This window comes from Megalopta genalis, chromosome 7 (genome assembly GCF_051020955.1).
Source record: "Megalopta genalis isolate 19385.01 chromosome 7, iyMegGena1_principal, whole genome shotgun sequence".
Classification (NCBI taxonomy): domain Eukaryota; kingdom Metazoa; phylum Arthropoda; class Insecta; order Hymenoptera; family Halictidae; genus Megalopta; species Megalopta genalis.
Window position 1 is genome coordinate 378,611 of NC_135019.1, and position 22,260 is coordinate 400,870.

Genomic DNA, 22,260 nt, shown 5'->3' on the forward strand with positions numbered 1-22,260 from the left:
CATAACTTCAGGATAAAAAATCGATCTCGATCCGAGCGTCACCTAGCGAGGACTACAGCAGACAATCTCACGCTTTCGTATTGGGAACGATCATCGCATATTTATGTCTTTCGAATAACAAACAAGCAAAAGTCTGCTAGTATCGTACCGTTAATATTCGCCGAATTTCGAAGCGGACACGTCGTACAAAATGCGCGGAATCATTCTGCTCAGTAAGAACGCATAATTATGATACAACTGGACCGGTGTTCGAGAATCGAAATAATGCGAGGTACGTACTAGGTATATGTACCGAGTGCGATCAATAAATTATTGAGAAAGTCTTGTCAAAAATATATTTGCGAAAATGTTCCAGCATTACGACAACATTTACAAACATATTTTCATCCATTTGGAATTTATTTAAAATATACTCGTTCTGTCAGGATGTATTAACTTCTGCATGTTAATATACCATAACCGAAACGTACTCGGGGTACGGTCTAAAGATGCATTGAATGACAGTCAACAAGGTGTGTTCTATCAGCGATTATCAAGTGTCAAAGAAACTTGTACAATGGGAATAGGTATTGTCTCTTAATCAACTCATTGTTTAAGAAAATTCCTTCAAGAAAATGTTCGATCGGCATTGGTTTCTTACCCGTAATATTTTCTACTTACGAAGTACGAGTTCTTAGATTTATGTCCAACAAAATTGCTCGCGTTTATTTTTGTCGTTAGCATATTTCTCTTACCGAATTTAATATTTTTCGGTTCGAACATTTAACATTTCATACATAAATTCATACGTGATCGTATGTTGTATTTAAGGTTACATGTAATTAAATGTTTTATCTACACGCTTTCTTTCAATAGTTTGAAGATCTTTTTTTAAATACTGTCTTAAAATAACATTGAACAATATTTTTTAATGAAGCGTACGACTGTTTATATTTTGTAGTATTTTTTAGAAACAATTTCTAATAAATAACCACCGCTCGACAATTAAAGTTACCCTAAAAGGACTGGTAATTGCCATGCAAGATGTATCTTCTAGTTTGACCTTGAAATTGTTGTGTACTTTGTCAGCAATGCATGCAGTTGAGAATATTATAAATACTTTATTTTTTAGCAATTTTAATCAAAATATTATAGCTGTGCATCGGTTATTCATAAATATTTCATTTATATATGTGCACAAAAAAGGTTGAACATCATAAAAAAATAGTTCCTAATTGTAATAAATTAACAAAATGTTAAACATTTGGAAAGAACCATATCACTTTGAGCATCCACCTCCCCTACAATAGATTCGTACGTAGACTAACATTGGTAAATATTGATTTTATACATTACAGGTGGACAAGTATGAAATATTAAACATGTCTCATGGCTGGAGGCAGGAACAACAACAAGCGAAGTGGAAATTTAGACAGAACACATCAATGGCACTGTTGCCATCAACCGTATGCTTCTGTCGTGCCTGAACTTCCTTCGAGCATTACATTTAAAAAGTATCAGCTTGCCGAGAAGAATCGCATTATTGCAAAAAGTCTTAGCGATCTACAAAATAATATTTGGAGGTAAAGCAATATTATATATATATATATATATATATATTCGATCATTAATTAAATAATCCCAGAACTAATTCGTGTAAAAGAAAGTTAGGGTCAAAGAATATGTACACAGTAAATGATTATATAATACACATGAGATAATAATTATCAAGAAAAAGGAAAGAAAAAGTTGTTTCTGATCAACAAAAGTATTAATATTACATATGCATGTTGTATTTACAGTAACAGATATCTAATAGAATTATAAAATATCTAAAACTCCTGATGTTTTGAAACTGTAAAAAGACTGTAAAAATTTTGTTATGATATTTTTATATTATATATTAATTGTTGCATCCATTTAAAGTTTGTCTTTATGATTATGATTATATATTGTTATTATTCTTATTAATATTAATCTGTAACCGATAAGAATGCGTGTATAAAGTCATTTATGTGTAGAGGGTATAAACTCTTGAATACATAAACTGAATGGAGTGTTTTATTGTAGAATATTTACGGACTCCTTGTATTGTGATCTTAACATAATACATGGATATAATATAATACGAACAAACCAGTGTGTCGTTAAAACCAGAGCACCACATTTTTATAAGGTTCTCCAACCTTATTTTATATACGTTAATAATCATATTGATTGCATCCTTGATAAACCAGGAATTTTTCATCATATTCAAGGCTTTGTGAGGTATCGCCATATCGCTAATCATATGCCTAGAGGCAGTATCTATGAGAATATGTATATGATATTATTTAAATTCTGCAAGCAATATCTGCATAGATTCTTGTTTAATTAAGGAACATTTGTATTCTTGAATATATACATATATACTCCAGATAATTATCAAATTTAGCGATAACAAAATTTTACCGATCTTAGTTATATGCAAACAATGGATACAAATATTCCTGAATAAACATTTAACGCATTCTTTGTATCCTTTTTATTGGAATTAAAAAATATTTGTCTACGTGAACTCTGTACAAATAATTCATCTGTTCTAATTAAATATCATGTAGTTTTAAAACCATCAAAAAGTGTGTGTATTTGTTTATTAAATTTGTATGCAATTTTAGTGTACACGAATAAGTCGATATTCAATGTATAGATATAGATGTAATTATGCCCTGTTCTATGGATGATTTAAAACATTGTCAGTTGTATATAGCCAAAACAAGTCGTTATTGTTTATTCAACTGCTTTCTTTAATTTCTGTGCACCTCCTATATTTTATTATAGCTGTATCAAGCGTGTTTAACTCTATATGTTACACAAACAAAAATACAAATTATAGAACCTAATTAGCATGCTACGCTATTTCATTCGTCACCTCTATTGCCAATATCATCGAATGTAAAAAATAATAGAATATTATATAGTTTAGATGTATTTTGACTCGTTTCATTTTTATTTGATATGTGTTTTAATATCGTATACGTTTTCAGGCGTTTGTATAGCAATACAAATTTATTGCAAGAAGAGCAGATATTGGTGGAACTCATTTCGAATGTTACTTATACATCGAAACTTGTGAACGCATCTCGCGTTAATGTTACTTTCAACATCGACAAAAGGTTGCAATTTCTGATTATATTTTACAACATCGTAGCACTGATTTTTCTCTATTAATTTATATTGTGTACTCACCAATATTTTTTATTTATGCCAAAGATATGCGGATTGCCCAAAAACAGATTGCAGTTCAACGGTAAAATTTAGAAATGCAAGAAACGTAGAGGAGTACGTTGCAGCGGATGTAAGTCCCACTTTATCCGATATGGCTGATTCTGGTTTAGAAACTGGTTCTGTAAGTCCACACGAAAACACGGCCTCCGAAAATTCGAGTACCGATTTCGAAGAATTACAAGTCACCGAATATACATCTACGAACGAAGAGTTTGACAAGATACGCGTTAGGTGTGTCAATAATAGAGATCAGAAGGTAGTCGTAGATTCGGATCGCTATGATTCCGCCAATAATTACAATAGTACATGCCATATAAGAGACTTGGTGGAATCAGGATTGATGGAATGCGCATCGAACGACCATAGCGCAACATGCTCTTCCGTCGACGCGGAACAACCGCATCTAGATTCCTCTAGTTCGTCGGCAGAGAACGCTCAAAAGGCTAAATTGCACACGGATGAAATTTTTCAATATGAAAACCAAGTCCTTAGCGATCCATTTTACGAATCGGACTGTGGCAGCGATGAAAACGAATTGTTTGAATTCGTTGACCTCGGCAATGCATCTTCTGTAAATACCGATGTGGAGAAGGAATCGACTAAAGGAGAGTCCACGGAGAAGCCGCAAGAAGAAAAGAAACTGGCCAGCCATGATTGCTCTCAAGGTGGAACTACGCAATCAGAAAATGCAAGGCTCGAAGAATCGTGCGAAGCGCCGAAACAGAAAAGTTCCTGTAGCACAAGCAACTATTACTTTATCGATGCCTCGACCCTTAGCGACGAAGTTGTGGTACCAACTTCGAAGGTAACCAAAAATCTATGTCTCGTTGAAAAGCCGCAATTGTATTCTTCCTATCCTTCCGAATATGCCGCAAGCAAAAGCAAATCGAACGATTCTGCCGATGAGCAATGTTACAAATTTACATCCGTTAAAACTAGTAATTTGCAAACTGGACACGAAAGGGTGGCAGAGTTTGAGAGAGAGTTGAAGCTCACGGAATACCTGGAACCGCTTACGGATACAAGAAAGATAAGAAGAACCGATTCAACGTCCGAAGATAAAATTAATATAAGCACCGAAACGAACAAAGAGTCTTTAGTTGTAGAAATTAAGGAGGCTGACAGCGGCGAGAGCTCGCACCCGTCTCCTTATCCCGACAATAATAAGAATATGAATAACGATCGACACGGTGTGCCGCGAACGAATACCGACAATGAAGCCGCCCCGGTGAACTTGGTAAGTGACAAAGGAGAAATCACCGAGAAAACCGATGCCGAAGATCCAAACTTTGCGGAAGACACCCGACGACCCTCTCTTATCAGGAGAAACACATTCGAGTTGGATTCTAACGACGAGAAGTTGTCGGTGTTGAGACAAGAATATGAACGGCGGCAGGGTACTTTGGTATTCCAAAATGCTATACCTCAATATTCAGGACATCGCGTCGACGGCGATTCATGTTTTATCCCACCGGACGAACCCTCGATTCCCATGAGCAACGTGCTCAACAAATTTACCATGGATGTTCCAATCTCATCCGCTACGCAATATCATGCGATGCCATATCTGTCACTGGACAATGGAAAATACGAGGTTGATCAGATGTCGGCGGATTCTGGTAATCCTCAGCAGAACGACGGTAAAACTAGCGTAACTTATCCAGTAACTAAAAGTGCCAGCGATAAAATGGTAATGGACTACGACGTAGAGCCGGACAATGGATCGAGCAGTTGTAGCAACAGTCTGCCGGTCACGTTGAACTGTATATTGGAAAAGGACGCTAAAACGGATATCTTGAAAAAGACTGTTAAGAATATCAAGTGTGACGAGACTACACCGATTATTTCGGGTGGAGTTAGCACGTCCGACTATTCAAAACCTACCGATAGTCCTACTGTGCGACGGAAAACGGAGTCTACTCCTATTGTTTCAGGAGGTTCTGTCATCATGAGCGAACCTGAAGTAAGAGTGAAATCAGCGAGAATGTCTTCTTCAATGACCGCGTGGGTGGTCGACATGAGCGACTGCAACAAAAACGACCCGAAACCAACGTCAAATTCCCATGTAGGCATGTCTCAAAGTTTTTCAACTTCTGAATGCGTGAAAAAACCAATTATGAGGAAAACAAGTAGCCATGAAAAGCACGGTAGCCTGGGATTTTTCGTTAACTTGAAAGATATGGATTGCAAGCCGATTACTCAACAGCAGCAGCAGCAGCAGCAGCAACAACAACAACAGCAACAACAACAACAACAACAGCTGCAGCAACAGCAGATTTGTCTACCACAGAGAAGAGATCAACAAGAAGGTAGCAAATCCTACTGCGAATTTTATGTTGACATGTCTGCAGCGAATAGCGTATCGAAGATCAAGAAAATTGAAACGGAAGACTCTGCCGCCAAGCCTGACAAGGTCGTTGAAGGAGCGGACAAGAAGAATATATTCTCTATGTTCATAGATTTAAGTGATCCGCCTACGAGCACAGAGACCACTGTACAGGCAACGCACAGAAGAAGTTTTTCCACGTTTTATGACAAACGTGTGGAATTCAAATCGGAGGACAGTATCAAATCAGAGAACACTACTGCTAGAGAAGACCAATCGTTGAGCGATCAGAAATGCGTTAGAGAGAAGGCCAAGCCAAGCGTGTTTATGTACATAGAGTCTGATTCTCCGGTAGTTAGAAGAAGGACTTTGTCCACGTCGCGACCAACGTTCAAACGACATTCGTGGAATGTCGATAAGACCCAAGGTGCTAATACCAATAACGGACACATCGCGAAAGAAATTATATTCAGGAAAGAGCACAAACGGGCGCACAGTCTCTCCGTAGACCGTGGAGACTTGAAGAAAGTACAAGCGAAGCCCAGTTCTTCGAGTCATTCTTTGAGCGACGCGATAAAACCGGAATGCGGCTCTCAAAGAAACTCGAAACTACTGAAGGAGGGTAACGGAGCATTGAGTAATATGGACACATCTTCGGAGGACGCCTTTGAATACGATACAAGAGACACACCCCCGAATTCTCACGTCGAAGTGATCAACGAAGAACTTCGTGTGAGCATAAAGGAACACGACTACACGGAGTTGAAAGCCGACCGAATCGGAGACAACGTTAACGCTACGGATCCCAAGACGTACGAGGATGAATTTTCAGAGCCTTCCGCGTGGGAGAAAACTTGTACAGAGAGCACCGAAGGACAAACGCGTAAAAGCGAAACATTTGATATTAGTAGCGGTAGCGGACCATCCCCCGACAGCGATAATCACGATTACGAATTGTCAGAATTATTGAACGGTGAAGTGCCAAACATAGATCGAGCACAAGTAGTGCCTGCCGTAGGTAATAAGATATCTGAAACGCATAAATCTTTGAACGAAACGATCAAGAAGATCGAAAGCGAGTTCAAGGGTCCGGATTATGAGAAGCCAGGGACAACGTACGAGAATCGCAACGTTACGTCGAAAAAAAGTGACAGAGTTATGGGACTTAATCTGAAAGCGACTGCATCCACCTTTGTAAGGTTGTCGGATTTGGATAAGACGCCTATAGCGTCCCACGCGTCGGACACTTTGATCGTAAAAGAAGATAGAACCGCGTATCGAATGTGCAACAGCATCCCAGAAACTTCCTGGATCGAGAGTAAGTTAGTTGTGTCTAGGACGAATGGATCGGTCAGACCGTTGCCCAGAAAATTCACATCGATCATGAGCACTTCTTTGCCGTCTAAACAAAAATCTCCTCTGGAAGACCTGACCGGAGAGTACGATGGCGAAGGTATTATATCGGAATCAGATTTGAGTAGTATGCAGAGTAGCATGGGTCGTTCCGGGGCAGGTAAGTTGTACAGACATTCCGTTGAAAGAACGTGCGAAACGAAATGTTATAGTAACCGGAAAAGATGTTGGTTGCCGTATTCTTTTTAGAAGGAAGCACAGAGGAAACGGAAACGTCGAGTTTAGCAGGAGGAAGACCATACAACCGATTAGGAGAAGATCTGTTAAGGATGTTTTTGGAAGAAATTAATCCGGATGTTACAATCGATGTTGCTGGTCGGCGTATAAGAGCACACAAATGTATATTGAGTTCTCGTTGTCAATACTTTGCAGCAATTCTCAGCGGAGGATGGATTGAAAGCGCAGGGAATGTTATATCTTTGCAAGGATATTCTTATGATGCCGTACACTTCGCGTTGTGCCACATTTACAGTGGAGAAAGTAACATACCAGATTCTATAAGCATAGTAGAGTTAGCGACATTGGCTGACATGCTGTGTTTGGAGGGGCTCAAAGAAGTTATAGGTTATACACTCAAAGTGAAATATTGCCACCTGTTTCATAAGGTATCTATACGATACCATCTGTTGTTATACGATGCACGTTAATTTGTCGTTATTCATTATCTTAACTCTGATATTGTAGCCTTGCCAAGTATGCGCTGTGGGTGTCTTGGAGTGTATGCCTTTGGCAGCAGCTTACGGTCTGGACGAAGTGTATCGAAAATCTCTTCGTTGGGTTACAAGACATTTTGTACGAATATGGCCATGCAAAGCGTTTGCGACTCTTCCAAGAGAACTGATGGAAAAATGTTATCATCAGCATATTGTGCACATGGTACGCAATATTTGATACGTATCGTCGAATGTTATTCCAGATTTTCATAATGGTTGTTACAAAATTTTAGTCGACGGACAATGTGCTTCAAACTATGATGGACTGTGATAAACTTCTCGCAACCCTGCCAAACGTTCGTTGGGCAGAACCAGTGTTTAGAATGGTTTCGAATTTGCTAGAAACGTCGGTCAAGTTTTTATCGGAGAATTTCTCAGGGGTATTGGGCAATGAAAATTTTCAGTCCCTTGGCCGAGAGTTGACATGGAACATTAGTCGATTGGAAGACAATTTTTTGGCTGCTGCTGAACACTTGCCTCCCGAACAAGCGTGTAAAAGTTATTCAAAGTTGCATAAGATGTTGGCTTCGGTGCAAGTGGACGAAGCACAGGAAAAATCCAAATGGGGTCCTTTATTCGTTGACTTTCTGAAGAAAATACAGAGTCGTGTGGAAAAGTGCTTGGTCAGAGACGCGACTCGAGCAGCAAGAACTACAACATGGTTAAAAATGGATTTAGAATTGCGTCGTAGAATACAAGAGTTGGCTTGCCTTGTCATTCTACCTCATGAAACTGTGAAACGCCAGTCAAGACATTCGAACTTTGTCAAAGTAAATGATAACATGCGTAATTTATGCAATACTTTTATACATTAAATTGTTCGTTTCACGATAATCAATTTATATTTTCGTAGGAACCTAAATTAGCACCGAATCGGACAACGACGAATCGCAGTTTGGATTTGAAGCGTGTAAAAATGGTTATATCCAAACACAACGATAAAACTTTGAAACAAATGGTAACTGTACAACAACCGAAGAAAGTACTTAACAAACCTAAAAGCGATCCATTGGAACGTAAAGTGCAAGAAGAGAAACCACCAGCTCCTCCTGCAGAAACATCAAGACCTAAATCATGGCCGAATAAAATCGAAGTAATTTATATTCGTAATTTTATCTGTTTCGCGTAGGTGCATAATACCGAATTTTGGTATATTTTCCAGGTAAAATCGAGGTACTTAGAGCCTAGAAATAAATCTGTTCCCAAAGAAACCATACAACCATCGCAGCCGCAGGAGAAGGTATTGGTACCGCAACGACGAAAGATAATGATTTCATCTTCAGACTCGTCTCGAACATCTAGTCCCGCCATGAAGCGCGCTACAGATAAAAAGCCACTGACTAAGATAAAGTTACGCATAAAGAAGGATGTGAAAGCTCTTTCCTCCGACAGTTTAACCGACCCTAATTCGACTAAACCGACCAATACGAAGGATTCGATTAGCAAAAGTTGCGGCATCACGCGTCCCGAATCGCCATCTTTCAAACAAAAGAACGCCGAGGTAGGGTTGTCTGTGGATTCGCTAGCAGAATCAAAGAATAAGCCTGCTACGGCTGCGAAGAAGAAAACCACTAAAATGGATACCTCGATGTCCACGGATAGTCTTATGACCGAGATAACGACCACGCCTAAATCGAATGTATCCAACAAACTGTCGCCGACTCTAGGGAAAACGTTGAGCAAAACGCAAGCTTACGACAAGGTGAAAAAGAGTTCACCACCGATGCAGCAAAGAAGTCCGTTGACGGCAACTCGAAGGCCTCTGAAATCTTTGGAGAGTTCAACCGCTGCTAGTAGAAGCAGAGCAGCAGCTATAAGCGCTTACCACGGCTCGCCTAGTTTACGAAGAAATCTTCTCGATGCCGCAAAGACACCGGATATCCCAAGTAAGTCATTGAATAACGTGTCTAGTAAAGTCGCGAGTACGCGGCCAGTTGCACAGTCCGCGATCAGTCATCCTAATCTGAAAAGAGAAAAGAAAGAAGGATTGCCGAATCAACAGGGCTCCGAAAGCCCTAGTAAAAGATCTTCCCCAATATCATCTGGCGCTTATAAAGCAAACAAAGCTGCGGTTACCAATAAAAGGACGACTAATGTTAAGGCCCCGAGCGACGAAAAGGTCAAAAATAAGTGCCATAACGGGGAAGTTGCGAAGCAACCTACGGTGGGTTCCAGATCGGGCACCTTTCTAAAAGACGAACCCACGATACTTAAGAAAGCCGATATTAAATCTTCTCAGATCAATACTTAAGTTTATAGACTGGTCGCTGTATATGTTTCCGTGGATACATTGCACCGTTAGACTTACAACTTATAAATATAAATATATCAAACAAAAAATCGTCATCTGTAATTGCAAACGTGATAATTCCAACTGCGAATTCATACTATGTGTAAAGATAGAATTACGTATAATTTTAATTTAACGTAAGTTGCAGTTGACACAACCGTCAAGGGATACATATATTTAAAATGCATTTACTAGATATATAGAAAATGTGCTATGATTTTGTTGTAGCGTTAAAAATATCTATAAATGAAATAATATGGCACTAGAGATACACAAGCTTTGGATGAAATCGTTTTTTCAATTATCCGGTCTCTGGCAGAGATTCTGTCGGTCTCGAAGTCAGAAACTCCGATAGTCTTGTTAGCGACAACTTCGATATCGGTCGTATTCGGTTCATTATACTTCGCAACCATATTGATAAAACTATCACGTTTGATCGCAAGTGCAGCTAGCTTAACGTCCCACCCAATTTTCAACCAATGTGCGCATTAATATGTCATAGTATTACACACTACGTACTTGTAGATCGTAGATCTAACATGGCCAGTTAGATAATAATTAGATAGATCTTTCTTTCTCTTCCATGTTAAAAAAAGCCATATCACCCAAAATTATTTCATAGACCCGTTTACTTGTTTAACTGGTTGCAGTTAGCGTATATAAAGTACACCCCCCTTGTCTTACCATTTAACGTTGCCATCTTACTAATTCTGATCATAGGTAGAACTCTGTTTACCCTCCGGTAAGCCTGATTAATGAATTATATGTAGTTATTGTATTTATTTATTATTACATTTATACCTATATTTTGCAATGTACATTTCTATGCAATATTTGTATCTAGTCATTTATATATTTTAAATATTTACTTTTATGTAATGTTAATAAACAATTCGATATAATGTTAAAAAACTTGTCTAATTCTTTGGACTATTTGTCGTTTATATACATTTGCATTTATATACAATTCAAATATCTTTCGATACTCGATAATATACAATGGATTTTTTACACGTCCAATAGCGTGCCTCTGGGTCTTGCTCTCTTTTGATCAGCTTCAGGTGGAGGCATAGTCTTTCGTTTATTCATTCCTTTCCTCTCTAATTGTTTTTCTATTATTCTTGCATTGTTCGCATACGAATCTGCAACCTCTCTCTGAAAATATAAAACGCATGAAATATAGTACAAAGACGCAATAACGATGCAATAAATAATACTTACAGCTTCGATCTCATCCTCTTCCTCGTCGATAGTAGAAACAGTAACCGAACTGAATTTTCCCATATTTTTTGTATGTTTTGTCACCATTATCTTCTTTGGTTTCTCGATAGCTACTTGATTGTATATGTCTGTCATAGGACCCTCGCCAGAACTTTTAATTACAGCACCCTTCACGATAAACACAACATTTGTACTTTGATCGTGCTTGTAATAAAGAAACAGTCCACACCTGTAACAGTACGTACAATTAGTATCGCAAACACAAACAATACTTTTTCAGATTTTTGTACACATTTAAGAGAACAGAGTACTTTTATAAAATAAATTCTCACTTTTTACATTTTTGACGATATTGTTTTTCTGTGCCTTCGGATCGTTTCAAATATACGATTTCATCTTGCTCGCAAGTCATTTTATGAGCATGTTTACTTCCATCGATAACTCGTGCACCGTCTCTCTTTCTCAAAGGTAATTTGTCTATTGCACAATCTATACGAAGAACGAGTAAATTAGATTTATCACTATCTCTATAACCATGGAGAATATAGCAAAATGTAAATAATAAACAGAACAAAGCTAACCTAAAATTAATGTCATTTGCCCGCACAAACAATAATAAATATGTAGAGGTTTTTCCTCGCTGTATTCTTCTTGATCCTTGGTGTCGGAACATATTATACTCCTTGAAACTACTTTCGGCATTGTTACCTGAAATTATTATACTCCTGGCTGCGACGTCCTCGCTGCTACGTTGTCGACGATAGAAAATATACGTATTTTAAATACTGTTATAAAGATATAAGAGACAATGGGAAATAAAAAATAAATGTGGCTTACTGCTCATGTCCGGTATATCTGTTCGCTGGTTTGTTTACAGTCCGCTTAGCTTCGCTCAAAACGATAGGAACGGCTTTGCGTCAAATAACATACGGTCTATGTGTATATACCACGATCTACCGAATGCGCATGCGGGCGGTCAGCCATATTGAATTTTAGTTCGTTCAAGTTTGCAGCTAACTTAGATAGCAGTGAAAAGAGTGCCTATAATAGCGGTTCTACAAAATATGTACCGACGGGTACCAACACGATGGTAATGTCAAATGAACTTTTAATTAGTTTGAATGTTTTGCCACTACAGAAAGTGGCGCTGTACGGATATTTGAAATTTGAATTTTGAACTGTATGCCTTATAACAAAAACAGCAAGAACCATTTGCTCTTGAACAAATAATAATTTTGCAATGCAAATTGAATTCGTAATTGCATTCCGATGATACATTTTACTTCTTATGCGACAAGATTATAGTTAGAAGAATGTAGTTTATAATGGGTGGATCGCGATTTGAAAATGACTGCGACAAGTATACTGACAAATAGAAAATAAAGAGTTCAAAATCATGACGATTTATTTGATTTGCTCGTTCCGAAGGTAACGAAAGCATTTCTATTTATATTTCTGAGTTTCCTATATGCAGTAATCATTGATGGCTCGAGTACTTCCGATCATGGTGTACGGATTGGTACAATTTCATATTGCGGTTGTCATTTGCATTCACGAGGGACCTGCGTAAATTCTTGCATGGTCGCATGCGCACTGAAAATTCATTACTTAAATAGGCTGCAGTTTTGATTTTGCAAGAATGCTCTTTGCCAACAACAGAAAAGCATTTCTACGGTCTAAATCAGGGCTCGGAATTATCGGCAGGCAGCTTGCGGATCGCGAGGGCTACGCCTCTCGACTTCCGTCGCGCGTCTCGCTCCCCCACAGTCGTCCAAATGCTCGGAGCACGTCAGAGGCGTGGGTCGAATAATGTCATTTCTAACGTGTCCAGGTCTGCTGTACACGACGTTTGCCGAAGTTTGTGAAATTTATATAAAATCTAAACGTCGTTCATGGGTGGATAACGCGTTCGATGGAGTCGGCGCAAGATGTCGTTACCGGTGCGGAAGAGTGGGGCCATCTGACGGTAAATGGCACGTTTGAAAGCGCGCAGGATGAGCAGCCAACATAAGAGGATTTTCCAGTGCCTCCTGTAGTCGGAAGTTGGAGTTGGAGTCGATCGCACTCGGCGTTTCAGTCGGCGCGGGGTATAGCATTTGTCGCGCAGTCCAGTGCAGTCGAAGGGGGCTAGTGGAAGCAAGAACACACGAGATGCCAATGGTGGGTGGCGAGCAGTCGCGCGACGTCCGTCAGATAGAAATGTGAACAGTGATCAATTGCCGTAATGTGGTGCAGACCCGATCGGTATCAGTAATCGTGGCTTGTAAACCTCGCTGATGTGATCTGTAAAAGGCAAAACGCGACAAAGTGCAGTGACTCGACGTTTGATTGGTGGTGCACGCAGCAGCGGCCCTTCGCGCACACACACACAGACACACACAGAGGCACACGTACGTATTGAAACATACTTCGATACAAAACGGCCGTACTACAGAAGTACGTACAGCTCTTTCTCTCCCTCCCTGTCTCTCTCCGTTTCCTCCCGATCGTTTCGTCTCTCTTTTACTCTCTCGGTCTCCGTGTCTCTCGCCTTCCCCGCTGCCGACGTTCCTTCTGCATTCCTGCAGTAGCTCGCACGTACTCGTACTTTTTTCCCTCGTTTTACTCGAGATTTACGACCGCGCCTCCTTCCTCCGCATCCCCGGCTCCGTTCCGAACACGTTGTACGGTTTTCCAAGTTGCCACGAACGACGGCCGAACTGTCCGCGGCCGGCTTCCCCGTTGGAATTCGATTGCGCGTCAAAAGAGAAGGGAAGAGACGGGAGAGACAAAGACTGGAGAGCAATTACGATCCCATATCGTACAGTTCGAATCGTGCTGGCGCGATCGCGAGCCGAGCTCCGATCCGAAACGCGGAATTGCCCGGTGTTGTCCAATCGCGACCGATTGGTTCAGCCTTTCAATGGGGGGGTAGCGATTCCGTCGGATCGAAGGTGTCTCCCTTTGTTTACCTTCGCGTCGCGGATTGAATGAAACGCGAGCGAATTTTTCGAACTCCGACAGGGTTTTACATGGTAACCCCGTTACGCGCGAATCCTACGCGATGAAATTAGCCGCGACACCGTGGGCGTTTTAGCGAGCGAGAAATATCGGTAACCATCGGGAAATCTCGGAATCGCTTATCTGTCAGCTGACGGTAAGTCGGCCATGTCACGTCCACTCGTGTTTCTTCTTCCTGTGTGTACGCCGCGCGTAACTACATCATGACGGTTTCAAATCTTTGATTTCGTAACATTCGCGCGGTTTCGTGCATCTAGAATCGAGAGAGGACTTTCCTGGATTCGCTTCGCGAACAAGTAAGCCACTGTCAACTAATTTTCTTGCTTCGTTTCTTCGAATCCCATTCGAAGAAGTTTAGATTTCGATACGGTGTTATCGGCACGGAAGCGATTTCCCATGTTCGAACGAACGAAATTTTAAGATCGAAGCGAACATATACCTTAACGTGCACGCTCGAATTAACTCGAGCGCGCTAAACTGGCCAAACTGTGCGCACTCGAGATAATTCGAGCGGCGTTGTACAGTTTTGTTCCACCAACACCAAAAAAAGAATCGCCCACAAGATAATATTGCGCTGTGTGTTGTGCTAAAAGTGATAGCAAAGGAAAAAGGAAAAGAAAAGATTTTGATTAATTTTATAAATACTAGTATCGTTATTATTTATGTTTTAAAAGTATAAATAAATATTTTCACTGATAATAATGTTTATTCTGAAATGGGAATTCGAAAAGAAAGATAAAAAAAAAAGTCGATGTGTGTGTGTGTGTGTGTGTGCGTGCGTGCGTGTAATATTACAATATTCGACTATTTTCTGCAATGTTATCAAAATCCAAAATTGCAATAAAAATTTTGATTATTTTTGTATTTTTGTCATTTTCTTGCCAAGACAACGTTCTAAATTGTGTTTTTTTTTACATTAAAAAAAATTGATTTTTTTTGGCCGGCCTTCTTCAAAAAAACTGTGCATTAAGGGGTTAAAACGGATCGCCATCACGTCGACGCGTCTCGCCGTCGCGAAGCATTTTCTAACCAGTTTTTAAAAATGACAGCCCACAGATGATTCGGTTAACTAATTCGATAAAGCAGTCGAAGTCGAAGAGGTAATCATTAAAGCCGCTTCGATCTTATATAACGACGTTTATCGATGACTGGAAAAAGGCTTCTGGGTCATGTAAGACGACGGTTCTCACACGCTAATTCAATTCAACCGGACACCGTTGAATTCAACGATTCCGATTGGAAACGATCGCCGATGGAAACGTCGATCGAACGACCTGCATTATTAATCTACGCCGAGTTGACTCCGCTAAAGCCACTGGATTAACTTTAAATAAACACTTACTAAACTTCCAATTTATTATAATATTTATTGGGGTTAATATAACTATATTTATTTTAATGGACGCGCACGGGCGCGCTCTAATTACGTCCCTAAAACAAAATTAATTATTATTATTAATTAAAGTTCGAAATAATAATTAATTAATTACTATTACTACTACTATTAATATTAATAATAATATTAATAAACTAATAATATTAATATTAATAATAAATTGACTACTAATACTATTACTATTTTATATTAATTAAAGTTCGAAATAGTAATTAATTAATTACTATTTCGAACTTGTCGATCGAGATGCGCTAAATGCAAATAATTCGAACAGCTTTCCCAGTTTGTCGGTTCCAAATGCAAATGCTCGAATCTTTTCGAATCGGCTGTAATTCGCGGATTTCTCACGCTAACTGACCAGAGACACTTTCTATCTGTTTGTACTGTATCTTCGAAGGACATCGTTGCGAGTGAAAGAACTCCTCTGTTCAGCAAATACATAAACAAGATCTGTCTTTTATCGTTCATACCGTAACACGACGTTGTAAATTCCTAGTGAAAGTCTTCCGAATCGACGGTTTTCGCTACTTTTTCGCTCTTCTATTTATGGTCTTAATTAATGAGCGCGAAACAAAGATGAATTGCCATTGTAACAACTAAAACGTGAAGACGTTGCTATTTCTATTGAATCTCCTCCGCACTCTGTCTATTCCATCTGAACCGAAACCGTTATACATACTTGCTCTCATCTGCTAAAATTACAACCAATCGCCCTTCTCCTTCCTTCGATACACATTCTTTCGTTAAGTTTGATCGCTAACTCGTAATAGAAAGCAAGATCGAAGAGATCTTGCTTTGAGAAAAAATTGAGACTATAACAATAAAGCACGGAGCTGGAAGCGGGATAGTATGGGATTGTACAGGGTGTTCCAAAAATGTCTCGCAATCCGGAATGGCGGGTTCCTCGGATCGTTTGAAGCAACTTCTTCCTTTACAGAAATGTTCTCCGAGGCACCGTTAACGAGTTATCAACGAAAAACAATGACCAATAAGAATCGAGTACGGCTGACGCGAGGCGGCCCAACCAAACAGCGCACGAAGCCCAGTTCCGCTCATTGGCTCGATCGCCTCGCGCCAGTCGAGCTTGCCTCTCATTGGTCATTGTTTTTCGTTGATAACTCGTTAACGGTGCCTCGGAGAACATTTTTGTAAAGGAAAAAGTTGCTTCGAATGACCCGAGGAACCCTCCACTTTCGAAGTGGCGAGACATTTTTGGGGCACCCTCTATATCAAGTGCTGCAGTCAGCGAATCAGTGTTCATTCAAGATAAAAATAAATATTTAGGGATTTTGAAGAAGAATTTGTCGAAAAGTGCTGCAAAAATGGGAATCCGATAACGCAAAACGATAATGCAATTACGTAACAACTATTTATGTTTCTATCGTATACAATAAATAAGTTAATACGGCAAACAGCGAGCGAATGGGTGTTTTAATAATTCAGATAGATACGAGCCGAATACTGAAGCGAGTAACTGTATGTAACAGAATTTCGAAAGCACTTAAAGCACTTAAACTTTGACGTTTAACGTATTCGATGCATCGAAATCGTGAACTGTGTATGTCAAAACGCGAAGGACAAGCCTTGTCGCAAACTTCTATAGTCCAGAAAAATCTATAACAGCAACGTATTAGACAGCATGGTCGGTGAAATAGCTCAATTATTTTGCGGTGGCACCGGAAACTCTGCGTAAACTAAATTTCCGATCATTAAAATCTGGCCTCATTTTAAAGCTTGAATTGTCCGTATTCAGAAATCATCGTTTGCATTCATGTTTTCTTAACACGCTTTTACACAAAGGTATAAGTTTACTCGTATATGCTATGAATATGCGGATTGTTGCGGATGAAACTACCAAAACGTGATGTACGACCTTTTTTTATTCGTTTTATAGACGTTTCAACCCCCAAGATTTTTATGAAAAAGCGTGTTTTCGTGAAGAAACGAAGTTTTATCACATTTTCAATAGAAATTGAAGTGGAAATTTTTTTATTATATTTGATCTTAATAATAACAACTTTGTACACTCTTATATCAATTTACATATTCAGAACAAAGATACACTCTTGAAAATTGAGGTTTTAAATTTGCATACTTATTTCGTTACTGACGCAAGAGTTAAAGAAGTTACTCGATTCTTTTGATTTTTTATTATTATATTATATATATTATATTATATATAATATAGAAGAATAAAAATTGTCTGCGCCGATTGCAAGAAGCAGCAATCGATTAGAAATTTGTTTCTTACTTCGACGGTCTACAACGGTCTAAATATTGACAATTTATTAAATATCAGAATCTTAATGTAGTTTTCGTAGCCAATGTACATAGACGGGAAAGAGCGTCGTCCTGATTCTTCCGGAATAAATCTGGAAAGCGAGAAGGATTCGATCGGCGCGATTGCCCGCGAATGAATGGAAACGGAGGTTTCGAAGAGACGCGTGCACGTACGTACGTATCTATCTCCGGCTGTTCCCTAAAGAGGAGACAGACCAGGAGGCGTGGTAAAACGCGCGCGTGGACGCCGCGAGGCTTGAATTTTGTCGACCACGCGAAAAAGGACAAAGAACGGGGCCTTTTATCCGCTGGATAGACGCGGAGAGCCGGTACGCCGCATCCCACACACAGCCTGTACAAGACAACGCTGTCTTGCTTAGGCTACCTACGTTACACTCCGATAAAAATTGATTTGCACGGCGAGCGAGCGCGGCCGCGGCCGCTTGTCGTTGTCCGCGCGATCGAAAATGCGGCGACCGAGATTTTTCCACAAGGTCCGGGAAAGCACGCGCCGCTCGGTGGTACCGATCGCGATTCCAGCGAGTCTAAAAAGATTTAAAAAGAATCGTTGATCCCGATATAACCGAGGACCGCTCTACTATACGTGCGAGTGCGAAATAGTACTTCCACTCGTTCCGAAATCTATCGTATTCGAAGAAAAGTTCGACCTAGTAATGTCGCATTCTCGATGCATGCTTGTCTATAATCGCAATTGAAATTATTGAGTAACTTGTTATATAATATAATATAATGTAATATAATATAATATAATATAATATAATATAATATAATATAATATAATATAATATAATATAATATAATATAATATAATAATATAATATAATATAATATTTTTGCATTCTAAATATCCTATTAAAATTCAGTTTGTTCGACTATATTATAATAGTTGATAGCTAGCGACGAATACGCGTTAATCGACGTAATTCCTTCGTGTCTTCGTGTCTTAGATATTATACGTTGAAATAAAGGTTTATCGCAGCTCGTTTCGGACCGCCAGAACTGCGATCGGTGCCAGCGCGCGGCGCCGTCTTTGTCCCCGAATACTGGAAACCAGAGGAAACCATCGCAGTACCGCAGCGTTGGAAAATATGTAAAATTGGCCGCGCCTCTAAAAGTTGCGCGATGCGCTATCTGGGACGCGCAAATGGGAATGTCAACTCGACTGTGGGAATTGCGGACCGTGGTACGCAGCTGATAGCATTTTCTTTGTGCGAGGTTTAATAAGTAGTTCGCGGATGTTTACGTGGACGCCCGGTTTCGTGGGCGAATCTCAAGAAAGTCGAGTCGGATTAGAGTCGCCTTTGCGTTCGCTTATCCCATATACCGTATACCATGTAAATATTTCATGCATTTTTTCGAACGCCTTGTATAGTTGATTTTTAAATTCGTTAGAATCATCGATGAAGAAGTCAACGTCGTTGGTACCTACAAGCGTTAGCCGAATTGAGGATCCTATACAAAGAATAGGATTGTCCACAAAAAATGGACAATTCGGGAAGAAGAGATACGATTATTCGAGCCTTGCGGTTCGTTTTCATAGTTACGAATTCTCAAGAACTATAAAAACGAGCTGCAAAGCTCGAATAATCGTATCTCCTCTTCCAAAATTGTCCATTTTTCTGCACAATCCGAGCGTCGATTAGGGAGACATTGCTGTATACATATAGTTCTATGCAGCAGAATTTCGTGGCTTGCCGATTTTCAGCGTGTTAACCATCGTATGTTCGCGACCGCAACAACCTCGATCCTTTAACGATCGTTTCCACCCGCGAGTAACGCAGAAGTTGTTGGAACCGATACGCGACAAACTTTTATTAAACTACCGGTGACGCGGTCTGCATATCGAATTGTCCTTCGATCGATGATTCATTGGCATCGAGCTGACTAGTTTTAAATAGCTTTTCTCGGCGTAGGCGAGAAATATTGTCCCGATGCCCGACCGAAAGAAAGCGATTGTCGCGAATCGAGCGATCGGACTCGTTCGAAATGGTTGGCGACCGGTAGGATAGCGAAGCTGGTTATCGTGTGGCAACCGGTTCTTTTCAGGCATAGTTATAGAAAAAGACGAATTAGATTTTTTATTTAAAAAAAAGTAAACGAAACGAAAGAATCAACTTTATATTTATCGAAGTAATCATATTAAACTTTTTATTCGAAAATAAACAAAATAGAAAAACAGGAAATATTTATTATACAGAGTGACCCAAAAAAAGTCTCGCAATCCGAAAGTGGCGAGTTCCTCGGGTCATTTGAAGCAACTTTTTCCTTTACAACAATTTTCTCCGAGGCTCCGTTGACGAGTTATTATCGAAAAACAGTGACCAATGAGAGGCGAGCTCGGCTGGCGCGAGGCGACCGAACCAATGAGCGGAACTGGGCTTCGCGCGCTGCTTGGCTGGGCCGCCTCGCGTCAGCCGTACTCGATTCTTATTGGTCACTGTTTTTCGTTGATAACTCGTTAACGGTGCCTCGTAGAAAATTTTTGTAAAGGAAGAAGTTGCTTCAAATGATCCGAGAAACCCGCCATTTCCGAATTGCGTGACATTTTTGGGACACTCTGTATATCTTATTCGATAAATATAAAGTTAATTGTGCACGCAAACGGGCCAAAGGCTCAGCAATTGGTCACCCCGTAGAAACCGGCTCCATTATCCTAACTGTCCCATGATGCTTTTCGAAATCACGGCTAAATAAACTAAAGGAAATCTCCTGTCGTCGTTCGTATAATAGAATACTTGCAAAACCTGGCACCGAACGGAGTCCAGGAAAATGTAGGACATCCGAGGATCGATCTTTTTCTACCTGACGCAGAATCCTTCGGTTGCGTTCCGCGCTTACAACGAACGTTTCCGCTTTCTGTAAAGAAGAATAGAGCGATTCGGGATCCTCTTTCTCTATTCTATCCTTGCCACGAACGCGTTTTCGCTTCCCCCGTTCTACCAGGTACAGAAGATTTCACGGACCTAGAGCGCTCGAATTCCATTTCATCTATCTTTTTATTATATTCCGTGAAAATGGTAGCCGGCTGGTCGCTGGTACCTTTTGAACCAGTATAGTCGTGGGACGACCTTCGACGGCACCTCGACGATCGTCCGAAATAACCTGTTCGCTCTGGAAGCTACAAAGAACGTCGAAGACAGGTTATCAATCTACTCTATCGGGTAGGATGAATCGGACGCTCGAAAGCGATTATTCTTTTTTTTATCTAAAAGCCTCGCGATTTCCCAGATGTCGATCTTCGATAACTCGTGATAAACAAACGCGTGGACGGTCGTTGCTCGATGATCGATTCTCGATCTTTTAACGCGGGCATCGACGCCGAAGCGCGCATCTACAAGGCCGCGGAATTGTGGGTCATCGAATTCGTAATTGCGACAGCTAAAGTCTACCATAATTATGAAAGAGATCGCTGTGAATAGAACGTGAAAAATATCGCGACCCACTTGAAGAAATCAGGGTGACCTAAAACCCCCCGAATATCTTGGGACACGTAGGACACGTTTCTTTCATTTTTCATATTTCAGAGGTCAGAGATTCGCGATTTAGTCGAAAATGCGTCTTCTCCGTGACTAGGAGCAAACGTTGCGACGGAGGCGAAAATGTTAAGCCGACGACAGGGTGTCCCAAAAATGTCTCGCAATCCGAAAGTAGGGGATTCCTGAGGTCATTCGAAGCAACTTTTTCCTCAGCGAAAATGCAATCCGCGGCTTCGTTTACGAGTTATTAAGGAAAAACGGTGACCAATGAGAGGCGAGATCATTTGGCGCGAGACGGCCGAGCCAATGAGCGGAACTGGGCTCCGCGCACTCGCTGGCTGGGCCGCCCGCGCGCCAGCCAAGCTCGCCTCTTATTGGTCAGTGTTTTTCGTTAATAAATCGTAAACGAAGCCTCGGAGAAAATTTTCGCAAAGGAAAAAGTTGCTTCGAATGACCTCGGGAATCTACCATTTCCGGATTGCGAGACATTTTCGGGACACCCTGTGTATAACACACTTGAGCAAACTTATAAAGCAACTTGTTTTACAAAGATTTGTAATTTTTTCAATTTTAAAAAACAAAGAAAGACGCGAGGTACGCAATACGCGAGAAAGGAGCGTCGACACGACTCTCGGGAAATAAGCTGGGATCTCGTATCGGGAGAGGTCCTCGCATCGGGCAACATTACCCAATCCTTTCCGGCTCGCCGAGTTCCGATGTCCGAAACGATCTCGTGGTTAGGCTGCCGTATCTCTTATCGGAACCCTCTGTTCCCTGTTCCCCCGTTATCGCGGGATCTGGCCAGGATCGATTTCGCGGATCGGTATTCTCGGTTCGAGCCGTTTCCGCTATTCTTAGACCGTAACTCGGGGAAATTT

At 40.4% G+C, this 22,260-nt stretch overlaps 3 protein-coding genes across 11 annotated transcripts in view; 2 read left to right on the top strand and 1 right to left on the bottom strand.

The window, feature by feature from the left end:
- The first annotated feature begins 75 nt into the window (after positions 1-75).
- LOC117218583 (uncharacterized) lies at positions 76-10,900 on the top strand. Of its 2 annotated transcripts, none has more exons than XM_033467092.2 (10): positions 76-271; positions 1,338-1,562; positions 2,050-2,247; positions 3,006-3,134; positions 3,232-7,085; positions 7,175-7,590; positions 7,670-7,861; positions 7,932-8,468; positions 8,552-8,791; positions 8,861-10,900. In XM_033467092.2, exons 2-10 carry the CDS (start codon positions 1,369-1,371, stop codon positions 9,947-9,949), a joined length of 6,849 nt encoding a protein of 2,282 aa, XP_033322983.2. In that variant the 5' UTR covers positions 76-271; positions 1,338-1,368; the 3' UTR covers positions 9,950-10,900. The 2 variants fall into 2 exon arrangements, with proteins under 2 accessions (XP_033322983.2, XP_033322984.2); XM_033467093.2 differs by having other exon boundaries at positions 7,178-7,590.
- LOC117218586 (STING ER exit protein) lies at positions 10,888-12,205 on the bottom strand. Its single transcript, XM_033467098.2, has 5 exons — positions 12,047-12,205; positions 11,791-11,955; positions 11,542-11,698; positions 11,210-11,438; positions 10,888-11,143 (listed from the first exon to the last, which is right to left on the bottom strand). The coding sequence occupies exons 2-5, from the start codon at positions 11,909-11,911 to the stop codon at positions 10,997-10,999; spliced, it is 654 nt and encodes a 217-aa protein (XP_033322989.1). The 5' UTR covers positions 11,912-11,955; positions 12,047-12,205; the 3' UTR covers positions 10,888-10,996.
- An 877-nt stretch (positions 12,206-13,082) lies between these two features.
- Positions 13,083-22,260, top strand: part of Mical (Molecule interacting with CasL) — a 66,427-nt gene continuing 57,249 nt past the window's right edge. For 2 of the 8 annotated variants that reach the window (XM_033467090.2, XM_076523908.1), the window contains exon 1: positions 13,221-13,599. The gene's annotated coding sequence lies outside the window, so the exon portion shown is untranslated. Of the gene's footprint in view, positions 13,600-14,344; positions 14,506-22,260 lie in introns of those variants that run through there. The other 6 variants (XR_013033928.1, XM_033467086.2, XM_033467089.2 and 3 more) reach the window with 6 other exon arrangements.